General features: G+C 40.0%; 1 protein-coding gene across 2 annotated transcripts in view; it reads right to left on the reverse strand.

The window, feature by feature from the left end:
• Positions 1 to 18,108, reverse strand: part of LOC115791776 (cell adhesion molecule 2-like) — a 224,573-nt gene extending 206,465 nt beyond the window's left edge. For both annotated transcript variants that reach the window (XM_030746015.1, XM_030746014.1), the window contains exon 1: positions 17,687 to 18,108. In XM_030746015.1, the coding sequence (XP_030601875.1) occupies positions 17,687 to 17,747 (61 nt within the window). In that variant the 5' untranslated portion in view covers positions 17,748 to 18,108. The remainder of the gene's footprint in view (positions 1 to 17,686) is intronic.
• Positions 18,109 to 24,612: the final 6,504 nt, after the last annotated feature.

Raw genomic sequence — 24,612 nt, forward strand, 5'->3', positions numbered from 1 at the left:
AGCTTTCGCCAAGGCACACTAGACTAAAGCAGATGTGATTTAAAAACACATACACAACAACAAAATCAGTCTAAATGACAATCTGATCAACACAGATTGGACTGCTGTATCCCCATAATCTTCACAACACTGAATTTGAACTGGGCAAAATCATCTCTCGCTGGTATGTTAAAAAATTGTCACAGTTTAATTTGTACTAACACAGTCACGTTTGCCTTGGATTGATTTGTCAATTGTGAAAGAAGCTCAAGGCAACCTGCTACAAATGTATGATGCATAGCAATGTGGTGGTGGGTGGAAGCGGGTGGTTGGATGAGGAGCAAGGGGCTAAAGGATGGTGTGGGTGTGAACTGTAGAAGCAAGTTTCTAATCAATGCAGCATGTATGTTATTGTCCATTTTTCCTTGCAGGGTTTGGGGGGGGGGTTCTAGTAAGCTGTGTACTGTAGGAGCAAAGGACCACTTAGGGCCACTCTATAATAGCTAGGTTTATGTGGAGCTGAAAGTAGATGACCCCCCCCCCCCCCCACACACACACACACACACACACACACACAGAGGGGCCCCTCGTTACTCATGCATGACCAGTCCATAATGCACTTCTGCGCTTTCACTCACCGTTGGCAGGACAACAGAATTACTGAGAAAAAGGATTTGGGAAGGCTGAATTTGCCAAGACTGTGGGAACAGCCAGACTCCTTCTTATACCACAAAAGACGGAGGACGAGCTACTCAATACTCCCATTCCCTGATACAAACTTTCAGAGCAGTGAAAGTATTATTCTTGATTGTATCACCCTCTTTTCCTGAGCCTGATGTAGCAGTGAAAGTACTTTTCCGCTTGGATTGCATGCAAAACATTTGCACATAAAAAGGTTGGTTAAAAGGAAATTACACAAGTAAAACACGGGAGTGTGTATTGAAAACAGAAAATGATGCAAAATGATTGCACCTGCAAGTCATATACTTTGAGCTATGTACAAATACGTGTGTGTGTGTGTGTGTGTGTGTGTGTGTGTGTGTGTGTGTGTGTGTGTGTGTGTGTGTGTGTACCAAGTATCCAGCTCTGGTTGAGCATTGATCGGTCTGTCTCCCTACAAAGCAGATGTGAGCAGACAACTAATGGAAGAGCTAGCCTCAATTAGCCCACTGACTGATGGGAAATGTGATTTCATTTAGTTGTTGCTACAGAGACTGTAAACAAGTCATGTGTAGACACAGCAAAAGGAAGTAGACGTACACAGTGAGACAGACAGAGCGAGAGAGGGGTTAAGTTAGAAGGATGAAGAATTCCTTATAGTTTTTCAATAGCTGTAAGTACATCAGTGTATGTTTTAAAAATCTGATGCAGCATCACCACGTTAAATGCAACTTTCACTTGGTATTCTCCAGTGGTGCACAACAATAACCACGCGTTATGTTGCTTTCACAGAATCCCATATGGCAAAGAGTTGTTAAACTTCAGATTAACATGGCTATTGGTTCACTTTGTGTCGAGTATCCTTTCCTATACAAAGTGATTTTTTTCCAATAAGTGGCCATTACAGTTTAATGAGGGGCTAGGTAATGAAGTACATTAAAAATCAAAATAATCTGATCAAGAACTTTAGCTATTTAAAACAGAATTAAACCAAGTGCAATTTTCCCGTTTCCCGACCATTCCCGATGTTTTTTCTGAGTGACCTGGGAATACGGATTTTTGCCAAGTGTGAGTTTCTTTCTAAAAACTATATACAAAAAAAAAAAAAAAAAATCAACTATTTTCATTATAAAAGTTGTAAATTTTACAATTTTTCCCAAACTGCAGTTAAGATCTCTCACTGAAACAACTGAAAATAAAGTGTTCAGCAACTGAGATAAAAATGATTAACTGAAAATGAGTTGCTATGCACCTGCCTTTACCTGACATATTTTACCTTACCAAACAAAAGCAGGTAGAATAGATTTATATAGCAACATTTTTATAAATTCAGATAGATATTTACCCTTTTCTCTTTTTCACTGGTCTCCAAAATTTGCCTCCTAACTCTGCTTTGATGCATTGCTCATACCGAGGCTGCTGGCCTGTGGCTAGCTCTGAACTCTGGCTAGCTTTGCCTTTAGCCACTTTTCCTTTGTTAGCTTTTTAAAATGTCCATGTTCAGCTGGGTGAATGTGATTTCAATGTCTGATTAGGTTTGTTATTATGAATGTTTTTGTGGTAAGCCCCCCACGGTTTACTTTGGCAAGCTTCAGTGTTGATGACGTTAGCATGTGGCTGTTAGTGTGCATGTGACTATTTGCCTGCACCACTGTGCTCGTATTAGGCATAGATAACTGGACCAGCTTGGATTTGCACATACGAGAGGCTGACCTGCCAGTCACCCGTCTGGGCTGAGAATGATGAAAATTGGCCAATTCCGGTCCCTGGCCAGTTGATTTGTGCATCTCTAATTTAAAATAAAGAAATATATGTGGTGTAATTAAGAAAATATATGCTCAGAAAAAATCTAACTAAACATGCAATGCTATTTTTGTTACTAGAAGGTAGAGACACAGCTGAGTCTGTAGTTACTCAAATTCAATACTCAGCCTCCTGTAGCCATGTTTAATGTTATTTTGTTCCTCTACATTTAGCAGCATTCAAATCAAACCACAACCATGTCAAAACAAGCAATGACGTGCCCGAGTTGCATCATTTTATTGACTGGATAAACAGCTTTCTGTCTTTAAGATGAATGTGTCATTTCTTTTTAATTTGGTAGACGATAATCTGAAATCCATTCATGGATTTTTCACACTGTTGGGTGCCTTTTGGTGCTGCCACTATACATTTTTAACTAATTAGATTTCTCCACACCTGCCCTTTAACCAATCATCTTATCATATTTCAAGTCAAATCCATTCATGCCACAGATATATTTTTATCTCCATGTAGAGGCTGAATCCAAGTTTACATAGCTTTCAAAACAATTGGTGTCTTTTTAGGCTATATGCATATTACGCAGCACAAGACGTAGAAATGTTTAGTTGGAAATGATCTAAGCCTTATGAAATGATTTTGATGCACATATCCTTTAAGCGGCTGAACTGGCCTTGCACTGATGTAAAGCTAAAGTCTTGCTTTATCCAGGGACAGTCAGATAGAAAAAAGAAAGTGTAAAGGACGCAAAATGAAACCTGGAGAACATAGCTTTGTAGTGTAACAGTTACATCAGCACAGCCTGCGTGCATTCTGACAGAAACAGAGCACTGTATGTATACCTCTGAACAAAGAAAATTATATGTCATGGTCTATAAAGAAAGCCCTCCATATATTTTCAGAGACAGTATCCTTGTGGCTTAAATCATTATGTGCTCGATGTAGAACACTCATGATGACATCACCTCCTTTTCGGCAAGTTTTTAGTTTCTGTGCTGTAGCTGACTGCTGGCTGCAAAAGATCCTTAAAGATAGAGTTTCCCAAATTCCTCTCACATATTTTGACCAGGACAGAGAACCAAAATAGAACAGAAGTAGAATAACGACATGGCAGAACTTTGCAGCTGTCGAGTACCATTTTGTCCCACTAATGCTTATCTGATTTTTGAAGACTTGCTGTGAACTTGTGCAGGAAGTAAAAAGGCTTAGTTACTCAATCAATTTATGTTAGAGACCTCCTGCAGCTGTTTAAGATATTGCCAATAATCTGGAAAACACTGTTCAAGGGAATCACTGGCTACTCTGATGAATCTAAAATATGAATACTTTGCTCTGTTTACTGTATAATTCAATAAATATTATTTAATATGCCTTTAGTACTTCAATACAATGCAGAAAATATTCAAAGTAAAAACGTGTGTGTAGGTGTGACCTGTGTAATGTATATTTAAATATTGGTTTTTAGGATCAGAATCAAACTAGGATAAAATGGGGTTCAGACAAAACCAGGAAATAGAGGTAATCAATTTGACAGGACAATAAGTGAGGAAACGTTCACCACCAACATCACCCCCAAGTCTGCTAACAACAAAACGTGTGTTACATCTAATATTTTACACTTTCCATTTGGTACCATAACAAAATATTCATATACAAGAAAATGGGCATTACTGAGTCAGACCTCTTTTTCTCTGATCTACAAAACCAGTCAGCATCAACAGAGGGATTGATTATCACGCTACCACATTTGGATTCGTCTACGTACAAGTTGTGAGTAATCTGTGCACATATTTCAGTTTAGCACAACAAACTTGCCCTCCTCTCGGAACGATGAAGTGTAACTACACCTGCTACTAAGTTGGAAAGATATTCACAGATTCAAACTTCACAGACAAATAACATTATTAAAATGCTAATGAATTTTCAGTGAAGATGCACCTATTCTATTAGCAAAAGACTGGTACCAAAACACTGGTATCTGTATTGTCATTTCAAACAGCTGCCCAGAATTTGACTGGGCTGCTACACTTATACAGGTATACATAATTTGAGACACAAGCACATCTGAGGCCCCTGAAGGTTCTTATCTAAATCAGATATTATGCCATCATGTTGCCTAGCAATCGCCTACCAGAGCTAAAATGACCCATTTGTAGCATTATGCACCTTCAAAAAACACTACGTCATTTCTCGACAGTAAAATTTATATCCATAAAACTTTAAGTAAACATGACACTTCATTGTGTTGCCTAGCAACCATCTAACCACAGACTAAAATCGCAGACCAAACAATACAATAACATTGGCATACGCTAGTTCTAAGAAACATAATAAATCCCTACCCAGTAAACTAAACTCAAAAACCCTGGCCTGCACATCCTGAGAAAGTGCACAGGGACTATCTACAAAATGCAACATCAAGATACTACAAATATATCTAAGAGCTTCAAATCTGTTTGTTTAGAACATCTTTCTGGTACTTTTTCTTGCTTTTTTTTTCTCTCAGGTGAAGTGCTTTCAGCACTGGCTTTTATTAGCTGTGAATCTATCAAAAAAAGCCCAATTAAAGTGGAATCACTAATTTGATGGGTATGTCTCTTACTCAACTGTCCAGATGTCATTTGCTGAATAAATGGCTGCTGCACCTTGCTCTCTTGCTTTTTTCAACCTGTTTTCAGAAAGCAATCTGTGAAGATTATAAAGGAGAAATAACCTCAGAAAATAACTATTAATAATTATTAACTATTAATATACCTAATTACACACTGTGTGCCTTAGTATCTAAATACTGCATGGAAGTCACTGCTGTGACAGCCATGATTGAGTGTATGTTTTTTATCAAATTTAATTGCCACCTCGTTCTCTCTCTTTGTTAATGCATGAAAATCAAATTCAGAAAATATGCTTCAGTATCCAGTTAATTGCTGCATTTCTAAGTCCAAATTCTCTACGGATAACAGCAAAACAAAATACTCATCACCTTGCTGAAGTAAAACTTTAATGTCTGACAAGGACATCAACATAAATGTCTCCGAACTTCACAGCTTCTTTAATTTGGTCACAGGATCTGCATTGCCATTGGTATGCAGTTTCCACTACACTGCAAAACTCAGCGGTGCTTGTTAAAACACTTTTCATATCTACGCAAGTGCAATGAATGGTGTCTGACAAGGGCGCTTGTCAGCCAATTGGAGTATTCTTATAAAGGAAGCGCCCTGGCAAGATGAAAGCCAAGGGTGACACTGGAGAGAGTGGTGTCGGTGGGGGGGGGGGGGGCTGAGAGAGAAATGAAACATCCAGATAGGAGAGAGAGAGACAGAGAGAGAGCGAGAGAGACAGCAGCATGGAAGGAGAGACAAAAAGAGAGAGACGGCAGTGCAGTGAAAACATGTGACAACTTTTTTTCTAGACTGAAACACATTTGCATTACTAACTGGAGGCCAGCCCAATCGCTTTCACGTTTGAGTGTCAGAAAGTTTCATGAAAATATAAGAACAACTGGCATCAAAACCTATAGGGTATATGTATGCTTTTTTTTCCCCCATTAAATAGAAAATTCAACCTTTTTGTGCATTCAAGATGCATTTCACAAGGCAAAACTGATACAGACCCTGTGAGGCACCGCATCTCTTCATTGTGATATATAATAAATGTGTCAAACTCCTTGTGTATACCACTTGCATTTGTGAGATGTTGTGCCTGAGTTTAGGTGTTTGAGGACAAGTCTGAAGATGTGTCAAGTCTCATTTCCTGAATATTTCATGCATGGCTGCTGTTCTTTTTTTGGCGCTCTTATTTTTTTTTTTTCCCCCACTGCACTGGGGAATTCCTCTATTCTCCCTCATCTATCCTGTTACCCCACATCCTCCGAATTCTCTCATTCCCTCACCCTCCACCCATTTTATGTTGTAAGCAGTCACAGTGTTTTGCTGTAACCCCCATCCCTGTCTCATGTCATCTTATCATAGTGAGACCTAAAGTCAGCATTGACACAGCAGTGGCCAATAGCATGTCATACAGAACACCAGCCAAGCCACAGGCACAACAAATACTTGCATAGCATCTCAGAACAGCCCATCACCTTTCCCTGGTGAATTTTCTGCTGTCTTTGCTTGTGCCTTCCTCCTCGGTTCTGCTTTCTTGTTATCTCTTTTATCGAGGTGGCTTCCTTTGAATGATAAGTACCCACTGGATATCAGGAGAGCTGCTACTTCAGGAGTTATGCTGCTAATTTTGAGAATCAAGCTGGAAAGTGATGAAAGCAACGCAAGCAGTCCAAGCAATCATTCTGTTTGGTGTAGTGTCATACTTTAAAAGGCCTAATTTAATACAAATTAACAAGTAAATGTCGAGTTAATTCAGCTCAAGTCTCTGATATGTCTTGCTTAATTTTTTTTTGTTTTTTGGAGAATATTTCTGTTTCAAACAGCGCCTTGCTGTGCATCACTATGCATAGAAATAACGTGCCATAATGTCAGTGATTTCAGCATTTCACTTAATTTAAACTGGAAAAGTGGCATTGATTTTAAATGTCACGTTTGCCATCTGTGGGAGGGACATGCCTATGCATGCCGCAATGTCTCTTCATAAACATTATGAGCCCAAATGTGCGAGAAGTGTGCGAATCAGCAGCATGAGAGGATTACGAGCGCAAGACTGCAATTAATCAATTTCATGATTATCTTTCACTTATCAATTTCATTTTTACTTACGAGCAGAGCTACAATATGTGGGACATAAGATTGCATCAAAGAAAGCACAGGCGCTGATGTCAGGAAAATACATCAAAACTGCAGCTTTTGATTAAAGACTCGAAAATAATGCCATCCCATGTGGGCACGAGCATGTAAATCTGAACAAAAACACATCCAATATAAAAATCTTGCAATTTCTGGATTATGTGCTGTTCATACACTATTTTGTATATAATTATGTTGCTATCATATTCAAATGCAACTCTGAAAGGACTTCAGTTCTGCGATCATAATGCCTATGAGGTTAAAAGGTGGCTCTTGGCTTAAAGACTGTGAAGATTATTTCCTCCCAAGCAAGCTAAACTATGATCACCTGTGTCGAGGAACTCCTATAGGCTCATTTTTTTTTAATGCGGTCAGGATTAGAATAGCCAGTGCATTAAGGCAAAGGCTTAGGATCACCACTTAGTCCTGGACAGTAGGCTACCATTTACTTCCTCAGTACAACCGTGGTTAACATCGTCTCATTAATACTACTGCGCCTAGAGATTTTCCCCTCTCTCTGTGTGTGTGTGTGTCTCTCTCTCTCTCTCTCTCTGTGTCTGTGTGTGTGTGTGTGTAAGTGGACACTGTAAGGTGACCACTGGTGTGAGGAGTTTGTGTGTGTCATCTATTTAATATTTGCCATGCTTATGTCTCCATTCACCATTTTTGTCCCCTCTCCCACACTATCCATCTCAGCTACAGAGTAGCATGATAATGTTGTTCTGAGGGTGCTTCTCAGAGGATTAGCAGAGATTAGCATTAGCTGGTCCATTTGAACTGGATACACATACAGCAGTGTTTGCATGTGGGAAAACCAGTCTGGGATTGTAGCCACAGTATGAATTTAGAGAGGGTGCTAAAGAAGCTATTAAAAAACAAAAAGAAAATATAGTTTAAAAAAAAAAAATAATAGTGCTAAACATCTTCATTGTCTCATACAACAAAAAAAGTGAATAAATGGATTTAATAACAGAGCTGAGAGTTTGCTTCAGAACGTGTTGGTTACCTGTGGTTCGTAGTTTTAATTGTTTGGCCTGTGCATTCTGTGCAGTTCAGTATCTGCAAAGATTGAATTTATTTGGATGTGAAATGGTCAGATGATGCCAGCTTTTAGAAGGATGCCACCACAAAGTATCACAAATTACTAAAACACTTGTGTTGACAAATTCTTTACTGAAGAATACTACTATCACTAAAATGTCATAAAAACTAAAAATAAATGACAAATAAATGCCAAAAACCCAGCCCATAAATGAAACCCAAGTCCATCAAAACCAAATCCACTTCCCAGGTGGGGCACAGTTTAGCATTTAAAATTATCAGCACGGCTCTGACTAGCAACATAAAATTATTCAAACATAAAAATGCAGCACCGGGCTGCTAACTGATTAGATTAGACTGTTTGGAAAGTGTTTCAAGCGCAGCATGCATACATGTTTATATGTATATTAACATCACTCGCAAATGAGACTCACTAGATTCTGACTACATGAGAATATTTACCAGCTTGAGCCAGTGGAAGCTTTTGACTGTACAAGAGATGGACGGGGTAATTGAGAGCTCTGTGAGCCGAACAATAATGAGGAAGATAAAGAAGGAATTGAGTTGACTATGTTTGCCATTTCTCATGATAAGAGTTAAGCAGAGCCAGGAAGGGGTTGCAAAAAAGGGAGACCATTATGCTTTCCAAAAGAATGCATCTGCTGTATGTCTAACTTGTCTGCTCGTTGTTTCTGCAAAGCACAATGCTTGCTCTACCCAACCGGAGCAAAGTGAGAGAAAAGCAAATAGCTTTAAGATAGGCGGTGAAATTACCCGTAATTGGAGACCATTTAAAAACATAATAACTTCTTTGTTTCCTCAGCAGGAGGTTCAGGGCTGGGGAAGCTTTTTGATTAGAACTGGAGATGAGTTAGCTATAAAACTACTGAGCCAAGCCTTACCCAGATTCATGTGGTGTGTGTGTTTGTGTGTGTGAGAGTGTGTATGCCTGTGCATGTGCTTGAGTTCAAGCTGTCTGCCAAAAATGCAAAAATTAATAACTGGATGATGCAGGATTATTAGAGTCCAGCGACAGTTCGAAAGGGACCAATTGGGGGAAAAAAAAAAAAAAATCATCACACTAATTTCCACATGAGGCAACAAGAACAGACAAACAGGCTTGTAAAATCTTAGAGCCTCAATGCTAAACACCAACTTACAAAAAAAATTCAAATGGAGCATGAAAATGTGTGTTCAAATCCAGCTGGAAACATGCCACAGCATCTTTAACAAAGATGTGTATGTGGTAGCAAATTGTCACCGTTCCACTGAGTAGGATAGTGGAAGTAAGCTTAGGGGTGTGTGCCACTTAGGATGGGGGGGAATAATGTTGGGTAGCATATAATGGATTTGCATTGTGGCAAACAGAGACAGATGGCAGAGAGGGGTGTGTGTTTCTGTGTGCTATGTCTTTTGCTAGCTTGGACACACACACACACACACACACACACACACACACACACACACACAGCACTGCATAGCACAATGTGTGCAGAGAAGAAATCCCTAAGGCACATTATGTATGCTGCCGCTCGCTCACCCAAGCCAAGGGTCTCAGTTCATTTGGTTTTTAACTGTTATAAATTGTCTCACTTGACTCCATCTTCCCTCCCCTGTACAACAGGCCTGGAGCAGTCTCCACACAGAGAGCGGCCAGACTCTAAACTTAGAAGCCATATAAGATTTTGAAACACTTACACGCAGGATCCATACTGCTATAAAAACGTATATGGCACAGACCCCAACTGATCTCAAGATGTCATACAGGATGGGCTGAGCTGCACAGAGAGGAACTGAGACATATGAATATATAAATTAAGGCTATTTGAACGCTAACATTTACGCACATCAAGAAAGAAGACTATCGAATGAAAAAAAAAAAAGCCTTCTTCCTAATGCCCACTTTGCTTCCTTTTACAATTCACTGTTGATGGTGTGTGTAGGCGTGTTTTGTGTAATTGTGTGTCTGTTAACAGGTGTATGGGCTTATGGTGTAAAATCTTTTTAACTGGATGAAATTTCACACTTGTAGCTCTCAAAAGTAATCACTGAATTACAGCCTTTAAATATAATCTCCAGTTTCTCACACACAGAAAAACCCATGCGCACAATTACGCACAGACCTGCAAAGCAACTGCACAGTCCTCTCTACATGTTCGCAAATCTGAAGTAACAAAACGGTAAAAACTGCCTTACGGTGATTTATGGAGAGAATACCAGTTCAATTTGAGTCTGAGACAACATCGGTAGATTCTAACGGAACGTACTTTGCTACATTAGACGTGTTTATGAATGGTGATCATGCAAAAGAGTGCTTAATAGCTTCCAAAGACTAAATTAAGACGTGAGGAGACCCTCCAGCTGATGATTAGACAAGGGACTAAAAAGTGACTTCTGGCAATAAAATGACTACAAAAACATACACACTCAAGTGCACACACACACACAAATACAGGCACACACAGTGTCAATTAACATGAACATGCGTCTTTGGGGAATTATATTTCAATTAGCTTTAGCTTTCCTTTGAGACCATAATGGTAAAACAAGCGCACAGTTGTGCGTTTGTGGATGTCGTAAATCCTGCTTTTCAATTAGTATCATGCAATACCTCCATATTGTTAATGTATATGCACAAGTTAAGCAATTAAGCACTGAATCGGTGTTTTGGAGAATATAAAAGAACCATTACTATTAAAGCATACACATGGAAAGTTTTATGCAGCTGCTACTGACGCAGCTGCATTTTGATGCTAAATTATAGCAATGAGAAATGATAAAGTGCTACCATCCATTAAAAATGTGTAATGATCATTAGGATGAAATTCATGTCATTCGAGGGGTTACTTTATGAAGCAGCAGCAGTGATGCTGAAATTATAAACAGGGATTGCGAGAGCACCTGTGGGGTTTTCTGTGGATATGGATTCATTTCCTGTTTTGACTAGACAAAAAGAAAAAGAAAAAAAAACAGTTTAGAAAAACGGCCTCAAATCTTAAGGCCTGAAGTTGTATCTTTCTCTTCCTATTCTGTTTTGGTCTACCTCCAAAAAATTTTCACCTTTTCACCTGCAATCTCCTCATGACAGCTCAGATTTGGCAAAAACAAATGTGTGCATATGTGGACAGGGAAAGATGAATCTTTGCCACCAAAAGAGCAACAATAAAGTAAAAAAAAAAAAAAAAGAAAGCCAAGATTTTGAAGCATCATCCCACGTTGGGTCAATATTATCAGAGCAAATGCAGACCGTGAAAACAAGATATTTGTCAGGGTTTTTTTTTTTTTTCCTCACCACTCTGTCTTTACACTGCTGGGCTTTTGTTTTCACATTTGTGCATGTGTATTTACTGTATACAGAAAACATGGCTCTGCGAGTATCTTTCTGTACATAATATGGGCTAACTTTGCTGGCCAAATGATTCTGTCTGTTAGGAAAAGAGCCTCCAAACAATACCAGCGTTGGGGCAAGAAGGAAATGATCACTGTTACATGCACTACCAGGTCTCCAGATTCTGGCCCTCTGTGAATTGCAGGGAATGAAGCTGGCAGAAGAAAAAGCACATGGAGTTTAAAAAAAAAAAAAAAAAAGAACTTATCAAAGCTCAGAGTTGTTAAGAGTGTAGACCATATGATAACCTGTAGAGCACCGTAGGTTAAACTGAAAGCACATCAAATCAACCCATTCTGTTTTATAAGGTCTTTGTATGTGTGAGAGGGAGTCGTTGAAAGAGAGACAGAGAAAGAAATATAGAGGCAGAAAACAATGCCATTATCTCGAGTTCTCTTTCATTTCTCTTGTATTTTTTTTTCCAGTTTGAGTGTTCCTTCACTGTTTAGAGCAAAAGTGAAAGACATTCGCCCTACAACACGGGGGAGACTTTTTAATCCAAAAGGTGATTGTGTTTGTGTCTCTTTATTCCATAGTGTTTGAGATTAGTGACACATGGTTTGTCAAAGACTGGAGCTTCAGATTAGCTACTCGCTAATCCTTTGGAATTCAGTGCTAATACAGACATCACATATGCAAGCATGCGTACACACAGACACCCTAACACCCAATAATGCTGTCTATCTCCTTCCCAATGTGTGTGCTTGTGATTAATTTTCAGGGTTAGATGATATCTGCTCTCTGCAGTCAGACTCAAACAAAAGCAGCTAAACACAGTGGTTTGCTTCATGATGTACCAGATAAAATAGCCAAAAACGGTAATGCTTAAGTACCTTTATGGACGATGGCGCATCATTTTGAATCAGTGCTACGGTCAGAGCAGACTGATGAACATCTTGCATTGACACAAGCACTTTAGTTCATATTCTTACTTGTATACATAAAAAGCAACATCTTAACTTTGAAGAAAAGCCCCATCAGCTGATATGTTAGCTGAGCTCGCACACTTATTTCTCCTACTGGGAGGTCTATTTAGGGTGCAAACTTGCTGTCTGCTGATGCCGCTGTTGCAGCTAAATCCACCTGTGGGCTTGTATTTTCACCATTCTCCATGGAAGGCTGCATTTGATCTTTCCCTTCTCAGGCTGTGGGCTGCCTTTACATTTCACTTTGCTTAAGAGATATGAAACACAGCCCTGACGCCAAAATACAAATCTACATTTATTCTACATGGGTTCTCTACAAGGATGTTTATTTATGGCAAACATTTTGGTTGACATTTTCAATATTTGCCACTAGTAGGAAGCAGTTACCTAACAGCATCATGAGCACAGATAACACTTATCAACTGGGTTAAACTAATACACTATTTATTAAAATTTAAATTCCACTTACACTACTTATAAATATAACATGTTCTTGAACTTCTGCCTGGCAGCATAATTGCAATGTTTTTTTTTTTTTTTTAAACATTTACACTTGAAATGTGCAATGATTAAAACCACCACAGTATCACACGGAAAATTATTCAAGAGCATTTCTATATTTCAGGTGATACCAAGATCAGTAAAAACTTGTATTACAGAATTCAGCAAACTGCATGGCTGCTTTAAAGCTATTTGATTTGTGTGTTTCCCTGTGAAATAGGTCGTGCTGGACGCACTGAACTTACATGAAAAGCATCAGCAGTCGGAATATGTGTCATTGTGTTTAGACATACAGTGAATGGTAAATGGCATTTATATAGCGCTTTCCTTTCTGCATAAAAGCACTTCACACCACAAGCCACATTTACCCATTTGCATTCATGCAGCACTTTTTTTTTTTTATACATACAGCGCTTTCTTGATCACACACAGACACACACAAACTCACTAAGGTTCGAGGTTCGGTATCTTGCCCAAGGACACTTTAAACCACAGACATTCTGCTCTACCTCTGGAACCACAGCCAGCCCATCCTACAAGCACGATGAGTCATGCCTTTCACTTCCAATCTGGAGATCCTTAGCAGTGGGTACATACTCATTTGGCAGATGTTTTCTACAGTTGTCCTTATAACAGAAATAACCTTAAAACATATATTTTAATTATTTTTATTGATATTTGACAATTTTTTTTGGGGGGGGGGGGGGGGGGGGGTTAATGATTTTGAATGGAATTTCGGTTTGATAAAATCTTCACCTATCTATAACAAACACTGCTGAAGTTGTGTGGTTAAACAATGACATTCAGTGTGCCTGGCATTGTAGTCTCTGCTGCATCACTTGATGTGGGCGCATCCCATTTTGCAGGCTCATATAAATGCCTAGGAGATTTCCACAGGCTGGTTTAGTAACTGAGCTACTGGCTTGCACTCTACACACTGGAGGACATTTGCATGAAAACATTTTATTTCGCCCATGGTGTCTTACTACATGTGTTTTTGCCACCTCTGAATCTCTGCCATCTGTGGCAACACGTGTATTAAGCTTAACAATGCTTGGCCTCCTGCCTCTTCTTGCCTCATTTTATCCCTGTGTTTAAATACGCCATAAGATTCTCTGTATTTAACTTATCATAGCTTTGTATTCCCAAGTAAAACCTGTCCACATGTACTAGTTTAGTGATATGGAAACAATTGGAACAGGTGGCAGGATCAGAATTTTTTATTTTTTTCTGGAGCAGTTCTGGAGAGGCACATCTCTGCTTTGCCATGAAGAGCGTGTAAGCTCTGAATCTTACTATGTTCCCCTCCAGCCTCCTCCCTCCTTTCTGTTTTAACTTTTTTAACACCTGGACTAACAAAAGACTGGCTTTGATCATGGGAAATCCCTTGGCAGAGCAGCAATGAATCCACAGTGGCGCTCCAACTGTGTGTGCGCACTACGTGATGCACATAGTGCAAGTGTTGCTCTACCGAGTATTCTCAGTACCAAAGCTTCATAGCACGGGTAAAAGGTACAGAGTACACCACATGTGGTTTGCGTCAAAGCAGGACCATGAAAACACACACACAGAAGTGGGAGGGAAAGTGCAAGTGAGCAAGAAAGACAGAACATCTTGTTTCTCCTGTGTAATCAGTGGCTCTGCAAACACACACACACACACAAGGCTGCTTGTTATCAGAAGCTTTCCCACGCTGCTGTGGTACAAAGCTCCACACCAGGATGGGAGGATGAAGAGAGGGAGGGATGGACGGAAGTACAGAGGGATGGAGGGTCAGTCTTCAGCAGCTTAGACTCACTGCAGGGATAAACACATCCCTCAGTGGGGGTTTGTATTTAGGCTAGCAAGATCAGAGTTCAAAACAGACAGACTGCCGGGCAGGCAAAGCGACAGGAAACAGACAGAGCAGCAGAGATAAACAAGCATCCAAACAGCAAACAGCAACCAATGCACATATCACATACTTTGGTTGAGGAGATTGCACATTCCTCCTCCACACCTCTGCTCCCACATTACTCTTACATCAACTCCTCTATTCTAGAACATCTCCCTGTTTCTCTGTCACTCTCTGCCTCTATCTCCCCTCGCCTGCTGCTCAGCCCTGAGCTCTTACGTAAGAGACCCATTTGCATAACAGGCTGTTTTCTCTGGCTACGACACGGGCACATAAAACACAGAATAATATGCTAACAACTCGGGCTGTTGGTAAACAACGACCTCCATCACAACACTTCACGTTCACACTATATGTGGCGCAGGTCTCACCGGTGACAGAAATTTAGAGTCTCTGGATCTCTTGATGCCAGCTGGCTCGAGGCCAGAGGGGCTGAAACAGCTGTCATTTACAGAGCGCACGGATATGTCTTCGGCTTGATAGACTTCATTCAGGTGGAGGCTGAACTGCCTGCTGTGTGAAACCTATGCAATAATAGGCCTTGCACCAAGAGATGACTGTTCAAATCAAGCAGCCTAGCATTATCCTCTTCAGGGTTAGGACGAGAGGGAAAGAGTCTCATGTGAGTGTGTGTGGTGGGGAGCCACACATGCAATGAGCTCTGCTGTTGGCGGAATGCTTATGGCTTTCCTTAGGCCTCTTCAATCTTAAGCCATAAACATAGGGCATACATTTTCAGGAATATATGCAAACACACATACCTGTAATCAAATGCATACATTCTCATTTGACATGCCATCCTTGAGAGAATACGGAGGAAAAGAAAGGCTCGGGAATGCCAGTAAATGCTGCAATGAAAGCTGTCAGATATACCTTAAGATACCTCATTACACACCAATTCATTAAGTCAAGAATTGCTCTAATCATGTGGTTATTAAGAAAGGATTGCTCGCTCTCATTCACTCTTCTGCACACACACACATACACTTCAAAGAAACAACAACAAATGATCAAGGGAATCAAGCACAAATGCTCTCTTATTTGAGATTTCTCTTTTTCCTCAAGTCAAGATGTTGCTAATTTTGTCTTTCATGTTGATACATTTGCTATGCAATTCCTTAAATACATCATGATGTGATTTGAGGGGGGGGGGGGGGGGGGGGGGTAAAGTGGACTAAAGATTTGTGTGGCAAACACGGTCCTGCTGTTAGACTAACAGTTGTTTCAGAGTAAATTTGTCACCCACCTGCCAATCTTCTACACAGCATATAATGTGCCACTCCGGGATCTCGAGAACCTGTATCCCCTCTTTAACTTTCTACATAAGTGGGAATACTATAATATTTATTTGGATGACTAAAGGCTTGACTGCCATCCAGCAGTTCACATAGAGGTTATGGAGGATTTGTGTAAAAATGATGCCGTACAATGTAATTTGCATAAGATTTTCAGTAGCTTCTACAGATGTGCATTCTCAGAATCAGACACTAATATACCAAAACACCACGTTTTTAAATGATTTTCAAAGTCCAACCCAAGGAGCAATAAAAATCAGAGAAATTTATTGATCAAAACATCACATTTGGCATTTATCATCTACTATTAGGGCATTTACATGTGTCTCGATTTAAGATATGTCAGATGGAGGCTACTGCTAAAAGAAATCTCATAGAGCCACTGATCCCTAAACTTCTTCTTTAAAGTTACTTTACTTTTATTTGTGCATTCTAGTCCTTGCCAATGTTGTTTGCCTATAAAAACCAGTTGACCTTGACCCCCAATGTCACAGTTTACAGATGGATTAACTGTTGCCTAAACACAGCTGCAAATTGTCTGCAGTGCAGTTATCAAAAAGATTAAAAGAACACAATATTTTGAAATCAGGCTTTATTTTTTTTTAAACTCTAAAGAAAACAGAAATCAGCGGTACAGCGTCTTTTAAGATCTCGGCTGTGTGAGGCTATGAGGGACATAAACATTATGAGCTATTGGACCGGAATGAAAACTTTTGAGAATTTCAACAGAACCCCATCAATCGTGTCACCCCTGTACGTGCGATCCTCGTTCGAGCCTTCTTGAAATCATTACCGATGCAAAATCCGCTTGAACTGACTGTGCGCAAAAAACGCAGATATCCCAACAGTGCAACGGAGTAAAGGGGAGTCTCAATCAGAACATTGAAATAGAAAAAATTAATTCTGCAACCGAAAAGCTCTGCATGTCGATGAGCTTCTAAAGCTGCCGTAATCAGCAGCGCCAAACAGTTTGGTGCGTAAAACACTGCCAATGTTTCGGGCACCAATTTAAGTGCTGCAAGTCAAAAACAACAGCGGGGATGGTAATTGTTATCACTCTGAGGTGTGTCTTTTTTTGACAACCAATCACGCACAGAACACAACGCAACATCATAAAGACACAGATGCGACTGCGTCTTTAGGGCTTCACGGTTGGGTTGAGGTCCTGTGCCCCGTACCTGTACAATTATGAAAATAGGATATCCTCATTCCTGAACATTAACAGACAGCAGACCCCGAATGTTTCAGGACAAGCTTTCTCCTCTAGCTGCCTCACACCACTCACGTTTTCAGACAAACGCGCATCCATTCAACACACGTATGCACTATACGCACAGACACACGTATAGTGCATGTGAATGAGAAGCTCTGTGTATGTGTGCGTGTGTGTGTGTGTAACGGAGAGGGTTTATCCTGCCCTGCTGCTGGCCTGGAACATGCGCGTATACACATCACACACATACACAACTCGCGCACGTACGCACCCCCCGTCCCAGGCTCACCTTTAAGAAGAATCCCATAAATAGTGTAGAGGGTGAAAATCAAATGACTCTTGAGTTTCATCCTGTCTTCCCCTTTTCTTGCTCCTGTCTTCCGCGCTTATTTCTCCTCTCCGACTCTGGACCTCTAACCGGACCGGACGGCTTATCCAGGTAGACTTGGGAGTGTGCCTTTTGTGCGTCTCTGGAAAACCGGGAACGGGGTTAACGCAACCGACTTCCCGACCCGCAGACTGTCTTGCTTTTGAATACGTAAAAACTCTCGGTCATCAAAAACAATATTTTGAATGTTTTTTCAGGAATGCACCGCCTGTAAGGTATAGACTTAGTTTCCGGTTCTCTGAACAGAAACCGAAAACCTCAGGAACCAAGAACTGTTGTCCTCCGGTAACAGGATAAATGCAGCCGTTGCCTTACTACTGTCTGCCCCGCTCTTGGTCTGCTGTGGCGTACAGTCCACAGCAAAGGGAACACGAGTGGATTGTTTGAGTCCCGCCCACACGGTTCTGACGGACATGAAAGGTGAACCAATCAGAACGACCCGCGGGGGAGGGAGGCTGGAGGGGAGAGTGTCTGCGTTTGTGTGTGCATTCGTGTGTGCCGCGCGCGTGCGCGAGGCATACTGCAAAAAATATCACTTTCAACAAGGTTTTAAAGACAGTGTTAAAATACGATTTAGAGTCTCAGCAGAAGGAAGGTCAGTGCGATGAGCTAATTCCCCCTTTACAGTAAAGTGGACTAAGCTTGTCCGGTCAGTGATAGCAATGTCTGCAAATGTTTGAAGGCAACTTTGTCACGGTGAACTGGAAAGCTTTTAAACCCGTTTTATTTATTTTGTGTTTTATTCGTATGAACAATGAAAATAAACTAATGTGACCAAATGCAAATACGCTGTCCATTAAATACACATACATTTTAAAACTGTGCAAATCTTGAAATGTGCCTCTTAGAAGTAAAATAAATAAATAGATTTCGTTAATGATGACAGAAAGTGTTTGAATGTTAAAGCTGGAATTATGGCAGCGCGAGGTGCGGAAACACGTCGGAAACTCGCGGCTGATTATTTGAATTCCCCTGTAAACAATCTGAACCAGCCACAATGGTTCAGGTGTCTGAGTGGGATCTGTGATTTCAGCCTGTGAATTGTAGTGTGAAACGCGTTGTTTCCGGGATGCTGCTACGAGGTGCAGCCTCGTCGAGACGGGCTGATCATTTTTTACAGTGTGCTGGTAGAATGAGATCAGAATTCAAAACAGAGAAGGCGCATGTAGACGCGCTCCTGAGCCTGAGCTGCCCGCCTGCATGAATTGGGTAACTCACGTACATGTTTCATCTCTCACCGCTCTGCTGATAGTGATGATCAAAGTTAGAGAACTGTGAAGTATTAAGGTTGACAAACACCCGAGCTTTGAAGATCGTCTTGCAGGGGACAATCAGAGGGATGGTGAGGTGAAGTGGGATGTGATGGGGCAAGACAGCATATAGGTATAGGGGACACAGATAGGAGGTGAGGGCAGTCCATAGCCTTTTTCAAAAAAGCAGTTAAGACTGAAAGAAAGAAAGAAAGAGCAGGTCCCACAGTATAAGGGGCTTGCGAGACAGCCACGTGGGGACTAAGGACTGTACTGATGACTGAGGGATGTGAAGTCTGAATGGTCTTAACTTTTCTGGAGTTTAGGACATCGAAAGAGTGGGCGATGTTAGATTTAAACAACGATAAGATAGCTTTTTAAAAAAAAAAACACTGTGAGCAAATTGCATGTATTAAAAACTAACTCAACACATTATAGTGACGATTTCTTTGGCAGCTGTTGCCTATGCTTGATTGGGAGTTCAGTGGCCATTTAGACTGAGCTGGAGCTGTTTGCTAGTAACAAGTAAAAATACAAGCAAATATATTAATGACAAGAAAAAGCAAAAAAGAAAATAAAACTAAATGAGAGATATCAGAGGTAGCGTAGCTGTTTGATCAAAACTAACAGGTTGAAAATTAGGTGCTTATCAAAAATCTATAAGGTGTGACCTGGAAGACTTACAAAGACGAGCTGAGCAGAAGACTGCAAGGCGAAAACTAACCAAAGTGTGGCATTAATAAATCAGAAGCAGTCACTGTGGTTGTCTGCAAAATGCTATGGGGATTTTGTTTGAGTTTATGTGTAGCTAGCTGATTAGTTTTAAAGACAAATGGCAAACACTGTGTCTCATAGTTCTTTCTATATTGATACAAGCTGAATCTTGTTAACTTAATTTGGAATCCCTTATTTCATACTGACAGAGTTGAACTGCTGGACTGCATATGGAAATTAACTGAACCTGTTGAGTAACTCGAGGAGTTCTCATTGTGAGAAGGGGATGCAGACTGCTTTGTTATAGCACACAAAGGTACGAAGAACATTAAAACAAGCAAGTCTTCCCTTTTAAAATGACACGGCAAGATGAAACACTTTGAGCATATTAGCACTTGGCTACATGGCCACTGTAAAACTATCAAAAGACTCTAATGGATAAAGTGCATAAAACAACACTGAACTCTGCACACAAATCAGTTTCAAGTATCATAAAACTAATCATAGAATAGGAAACAGAAGCTCTGCAATCAAAGATTTTATGCAGTAGCTGTTAGGGAGCTGCTGTTTGTAAAACACTTGGATAGTGCATATGGTGTGATTGCAAAACAAAATTAGTTATGGAACAAATGTTTTATGTAGTAATTTGTCAATCACATACTGTATCACAGTATGTCTAATTTTTCATGACACAGTTCTGAGGTAAAGGCACTGGGCTTCTCCCTTAGAGTGCATCTTTAGCTTGATTATGAATGTGCCCTATGCATTATTTATAAAATTAGCTTTGCTTATTCAAAGTTGCCTTTTCATACTAATAACAACTCAGCATAATTTCAATCACACATCTAAAGCTGCATAGCAGGAACTGCTATCCACCAACAGATGCAAAGTAAACATACCCCAAGTATTATATGTCATATCATCTCCATCAATGCGTTTTTTCCCCTTTTTTTAAGGGTGCAACAAATTTGTAGTAATTTGAAAATTCCATAAACTATTTGATTCCAACCTCATTCATTTTATTAAGCTTTACTCATAATCACAGTTGAGACAGCTAAAAGTTATCATAAATACTTTTCTTTCTCTCTTTCTTTCTTATACACACACACGCGCGCACACACAAACATAAACACACACACACACACACACGCATACACAAATATAAACACACAGACACAGTATGGTTTTTCCTTATTTACTGTAAAATATTTCAATCTGCTTGTGAAAGATGTTCTGTGAGTAAATTGGACTTGACTTGGCCTACTGATCTTCTTTTGGGTCAGTCCGCTTTAAGAGGAGCTCCTGCACACCTTGTAATGGCTCATTTCACACTCTCAAAATTGGTGTGTGTCATCACTAAAGGCATAGCAAGGAACCAGAGGGGTCTTCTCTAAAAAGCGTTTGGATCCAGGAGAGTGGCCAGTCAGTGAACTGATAGAAAGAGCTCATTCAAGTTTCTGCCTCACCTGGGATTGTCTCAGTGCTCCAGATGGCAGATAGACCAGTCTCTTTTCTTCCTTCCTCTCTCTCTCTCTCTCTCTCTCTCTCTCTGTCACACACACGTACACACACATATCGCCATTAATGCACACCCTCCTCTCAGAGTTTCAAGTCACAACCACCTGCTCCTGGCTGAGACTATTGTTCACTGGTCCACCTAATGTAGGCTGACACATGTTGCCAAGCTAGCTGAGGGCCCAGCACTTTGGCTTGGATGGAACAGGGCGGGGCGCCACATAAATCACCTCACCTTTTATATTGAAATTTTCTTTCACCCATGTGTCCGCGTGCCTGCGTATTCAAATGAATGACCTACTTTGTCGAAGCCACTCACAAAAACAAAACTGAAATAAATAAATAAAATGAAAAAAATAAAGGCCTAATGAAGAATGTATTTTTAAAACCTTTTCATATTTTCAACAGAAAACCAGAAATTTACCATAAATGTAAACAAAATGTAAATATATGCAAATCTACTCACTAATCATGAAGGCAGTTTTTCATTTTAGTCACAAAATTCAATTAGCCACTGCATTAAAGACAATACAATATGCAGCTACTCGTGCTAAGTTCTGAAAATTACACGTTATGTTTTCTTGATACTTTCTGGACTCATGATGTGACATCTGGAGCTGTGCTGATGTCATTGCCAGGACTTAAGGGGCTTGGAGCACTCTCTTTTCTGCAGTACTCCCTTGCAATCCATTTTTCATTTTTCCGTCTGCTTGCTTTTCACTGTCTAATTTGAGCAAAAAAGTATGGCCTGATACTCCAGTAATCTGGAATACCCTGTAGCATGAAATCACTAATTGATTCTAAATCACAGCTATTTAAGTACTGCAGGAACACATCATATTATCTGTGTTAATATTGTGTTAAGCTGGTTATATATGCAGTTTTACACCGAATGCCTGCCTGCACAAATACTGTATACTTGCTATACATGTCAAAACTAGGAAGTGAGATCCATCAGGCAGAGTAGGAGCAGAGAAGGAGAAAGTACACAGAAAAGTTCTACTGCTGCACAGACAGGAAACTGAGAGGAAGGAAAATTATATGTAGATGCAGAGTGCTGCAGTAACTGCAAAGACTTTACAGCACAGTTGCTACTTTGCAGAATGGATGTGTAGCTTCAGCATGGAGCCGGCTTCTCTTGCAGACACCTGAGTGTTTTTCTCCCACTGTGTAGGCAGTATAAATGACCTTTTCTTCCGATTTTGGCAACCGTGAAGTGCCACAAAGAGCAGAGCTATTGCAGGCTGCCACACCACAAGGGGAGACTGTCTGCCAAATACAACCAGATCCAAAGCTCAGCAGCAGTGTTGAGATTAGAGTGGCACACCAATTGTTTCAGTACCACTCACTCGGAAAGTGTTCCTAGACCAAACTCTGCATACAAAGACGGTGGGGACTGCCCTCTTGTTAATGAGAATGGCGGCATTCCACATCCATTCAAAGGTATAAACAGCCGGATAGATGCTCCGCCTGCATAATATTCATTCTCACAGTTCGAGTCTTCAAAGAATTTACTGTATGCATGTGTATTTACGTGTAGTTGATACAGTAGTTCTCTGTGTTTTACTGTTGTCTATAGTATATATCAGGCACTGAGACGGGAAATAAAATGGTTTTTAGCTGCTATGGTTATGTTCATATCTGGGTATATTCACGAACAGAACATTGACTCTTTGGGGCTCTGAGGCTATGTGTTATTTACCTCCAGTGCACGTGCATGCGCACGCATGCACACACACACACACACACACACACACACACACACACACACACACACACACACACACACACACACACACACATACACACACACAGAGCATCAAAATGAAGCATACAGTACCACTATATTGTCCCACTTACAATCCTGTACCAAAAACCATAACTATAATATTCTTTATTACTATTCTACATTGTTATTATTATATTTATTAGATTATATTATATCTTATATGTTAAACTACCAAGTATCAATAGTATATCTCTTTTACTATTTGCAAGGAACTTAGCCACTCAGGAGCTCAGAATTTCAACTGCTTCCTGATGTATGAAACAGCCTCCAGTTTTTATGCTATAATTTTTTTCAGAAACTTGTCTTCTCTCACATGTATTACAGTACTTTCTTTATATTTTGCTTAGAAAATGGAAAATAGGTGCTGTAATTCATTGAAACGCACAAACATAAATGGAAATAAAGTATTTAACCCTTAAATGCATGAGTGACTGGACCCTACACTCTTCCATAAGTGGGTCAAAAAATGACCCATCTTAGAATCAATGTGTTTTTATGCCATTTTTGGCATTGTGGTGAAGAATAATCATTTGGTCCACACAAGAATAATTTGATCTTTGAAATGATTTTTTTTCTGTCATTTTAACATTTTTGGAACATTTTTGAAAAGAAATAAATTACAGAACAGCAACAGAACAATATCAACATTCATTTTGTGTGTCTGTGTGCATGAAATGGATGTTGACTGGATGGCATTACCTTGAATTCCAGTAACACTGAGAGGAATCTTGAAAATGTACTTCATATATTTATTACTTCTAGGGTGGAGTATTGTATTTCTTTATTATCACATTGTCCTAAAAGCTCCTTGAAAAGCCTTCAGCTGATACAAAATGCTGCAGCTAGAGTACTGACAGGGACTAGAAAGAGAGAGCATATTTCTCCCATATTGGTTTCTCTTCATTGGCTCCCTGTTAAATCCAGAATTGAATTTAAAATCCTTCTTCTTACATACAAGGTCTTGAATAATCAGACCCCACCTTATCTCAAAGACCTCATCGCACCACATCACCCCAAAAGAGCACTTCACTCTCAAACTGCTGGCTTAGTGGTGGTTCCTTGGGTATTTAAAAGTAGACTGGGAGGCAGAGCCTGAAGCTCCCAGTTTGGATTCAGGAGATAGAGACACACTTTACTTTTAGGATTAAGCTTAAAACTTTCCTTTTTAATCAAGCTTATAGTTAGGGTTGAATCAGGTACTGGAACCTCCCTTATTTACACTGCAATAGGCCTAGGCTGCTGATGGTTTCCCATGATGCATTGTTTCTTTGAACTGAATTTATTTGGATTGTATAGTTCAAATTCTGAGTCCAACCCCTGAACTGCCTCTTCATCCTGCATCTGTACCATTTCAATTGTATACCTAGCAGCCATGACACTTTGGATAAGGAAACATAAAAGAAAGAGAATGTTTGAATGACAGGCAAACCTAATGATCAGTATGTAGCTATGTAACTAACCACACATACATGCGCTCAACACACAGACACACATACAGACAGATTTTTTTTACACAATATCCATAAATGTTGTGTTTTCTTTAAGTAGTCTTCAGGAAT

Source organism: Archocentrus centrarchus, chromosome 14, assembly GCF_007364275.1.
Source record: "Archocentrus centrarchus isolate MPI-CPG fArcCen1 chromosome 14, fArcCen1, whole genome shotgun sequence".
NCBI classification, from domain to species: Eukaryota; Metazoa; Chordata; class Actinopteri; order Cichliformes; family Cichlidae; genus Archocentrus; species Archocentrus centrarchus.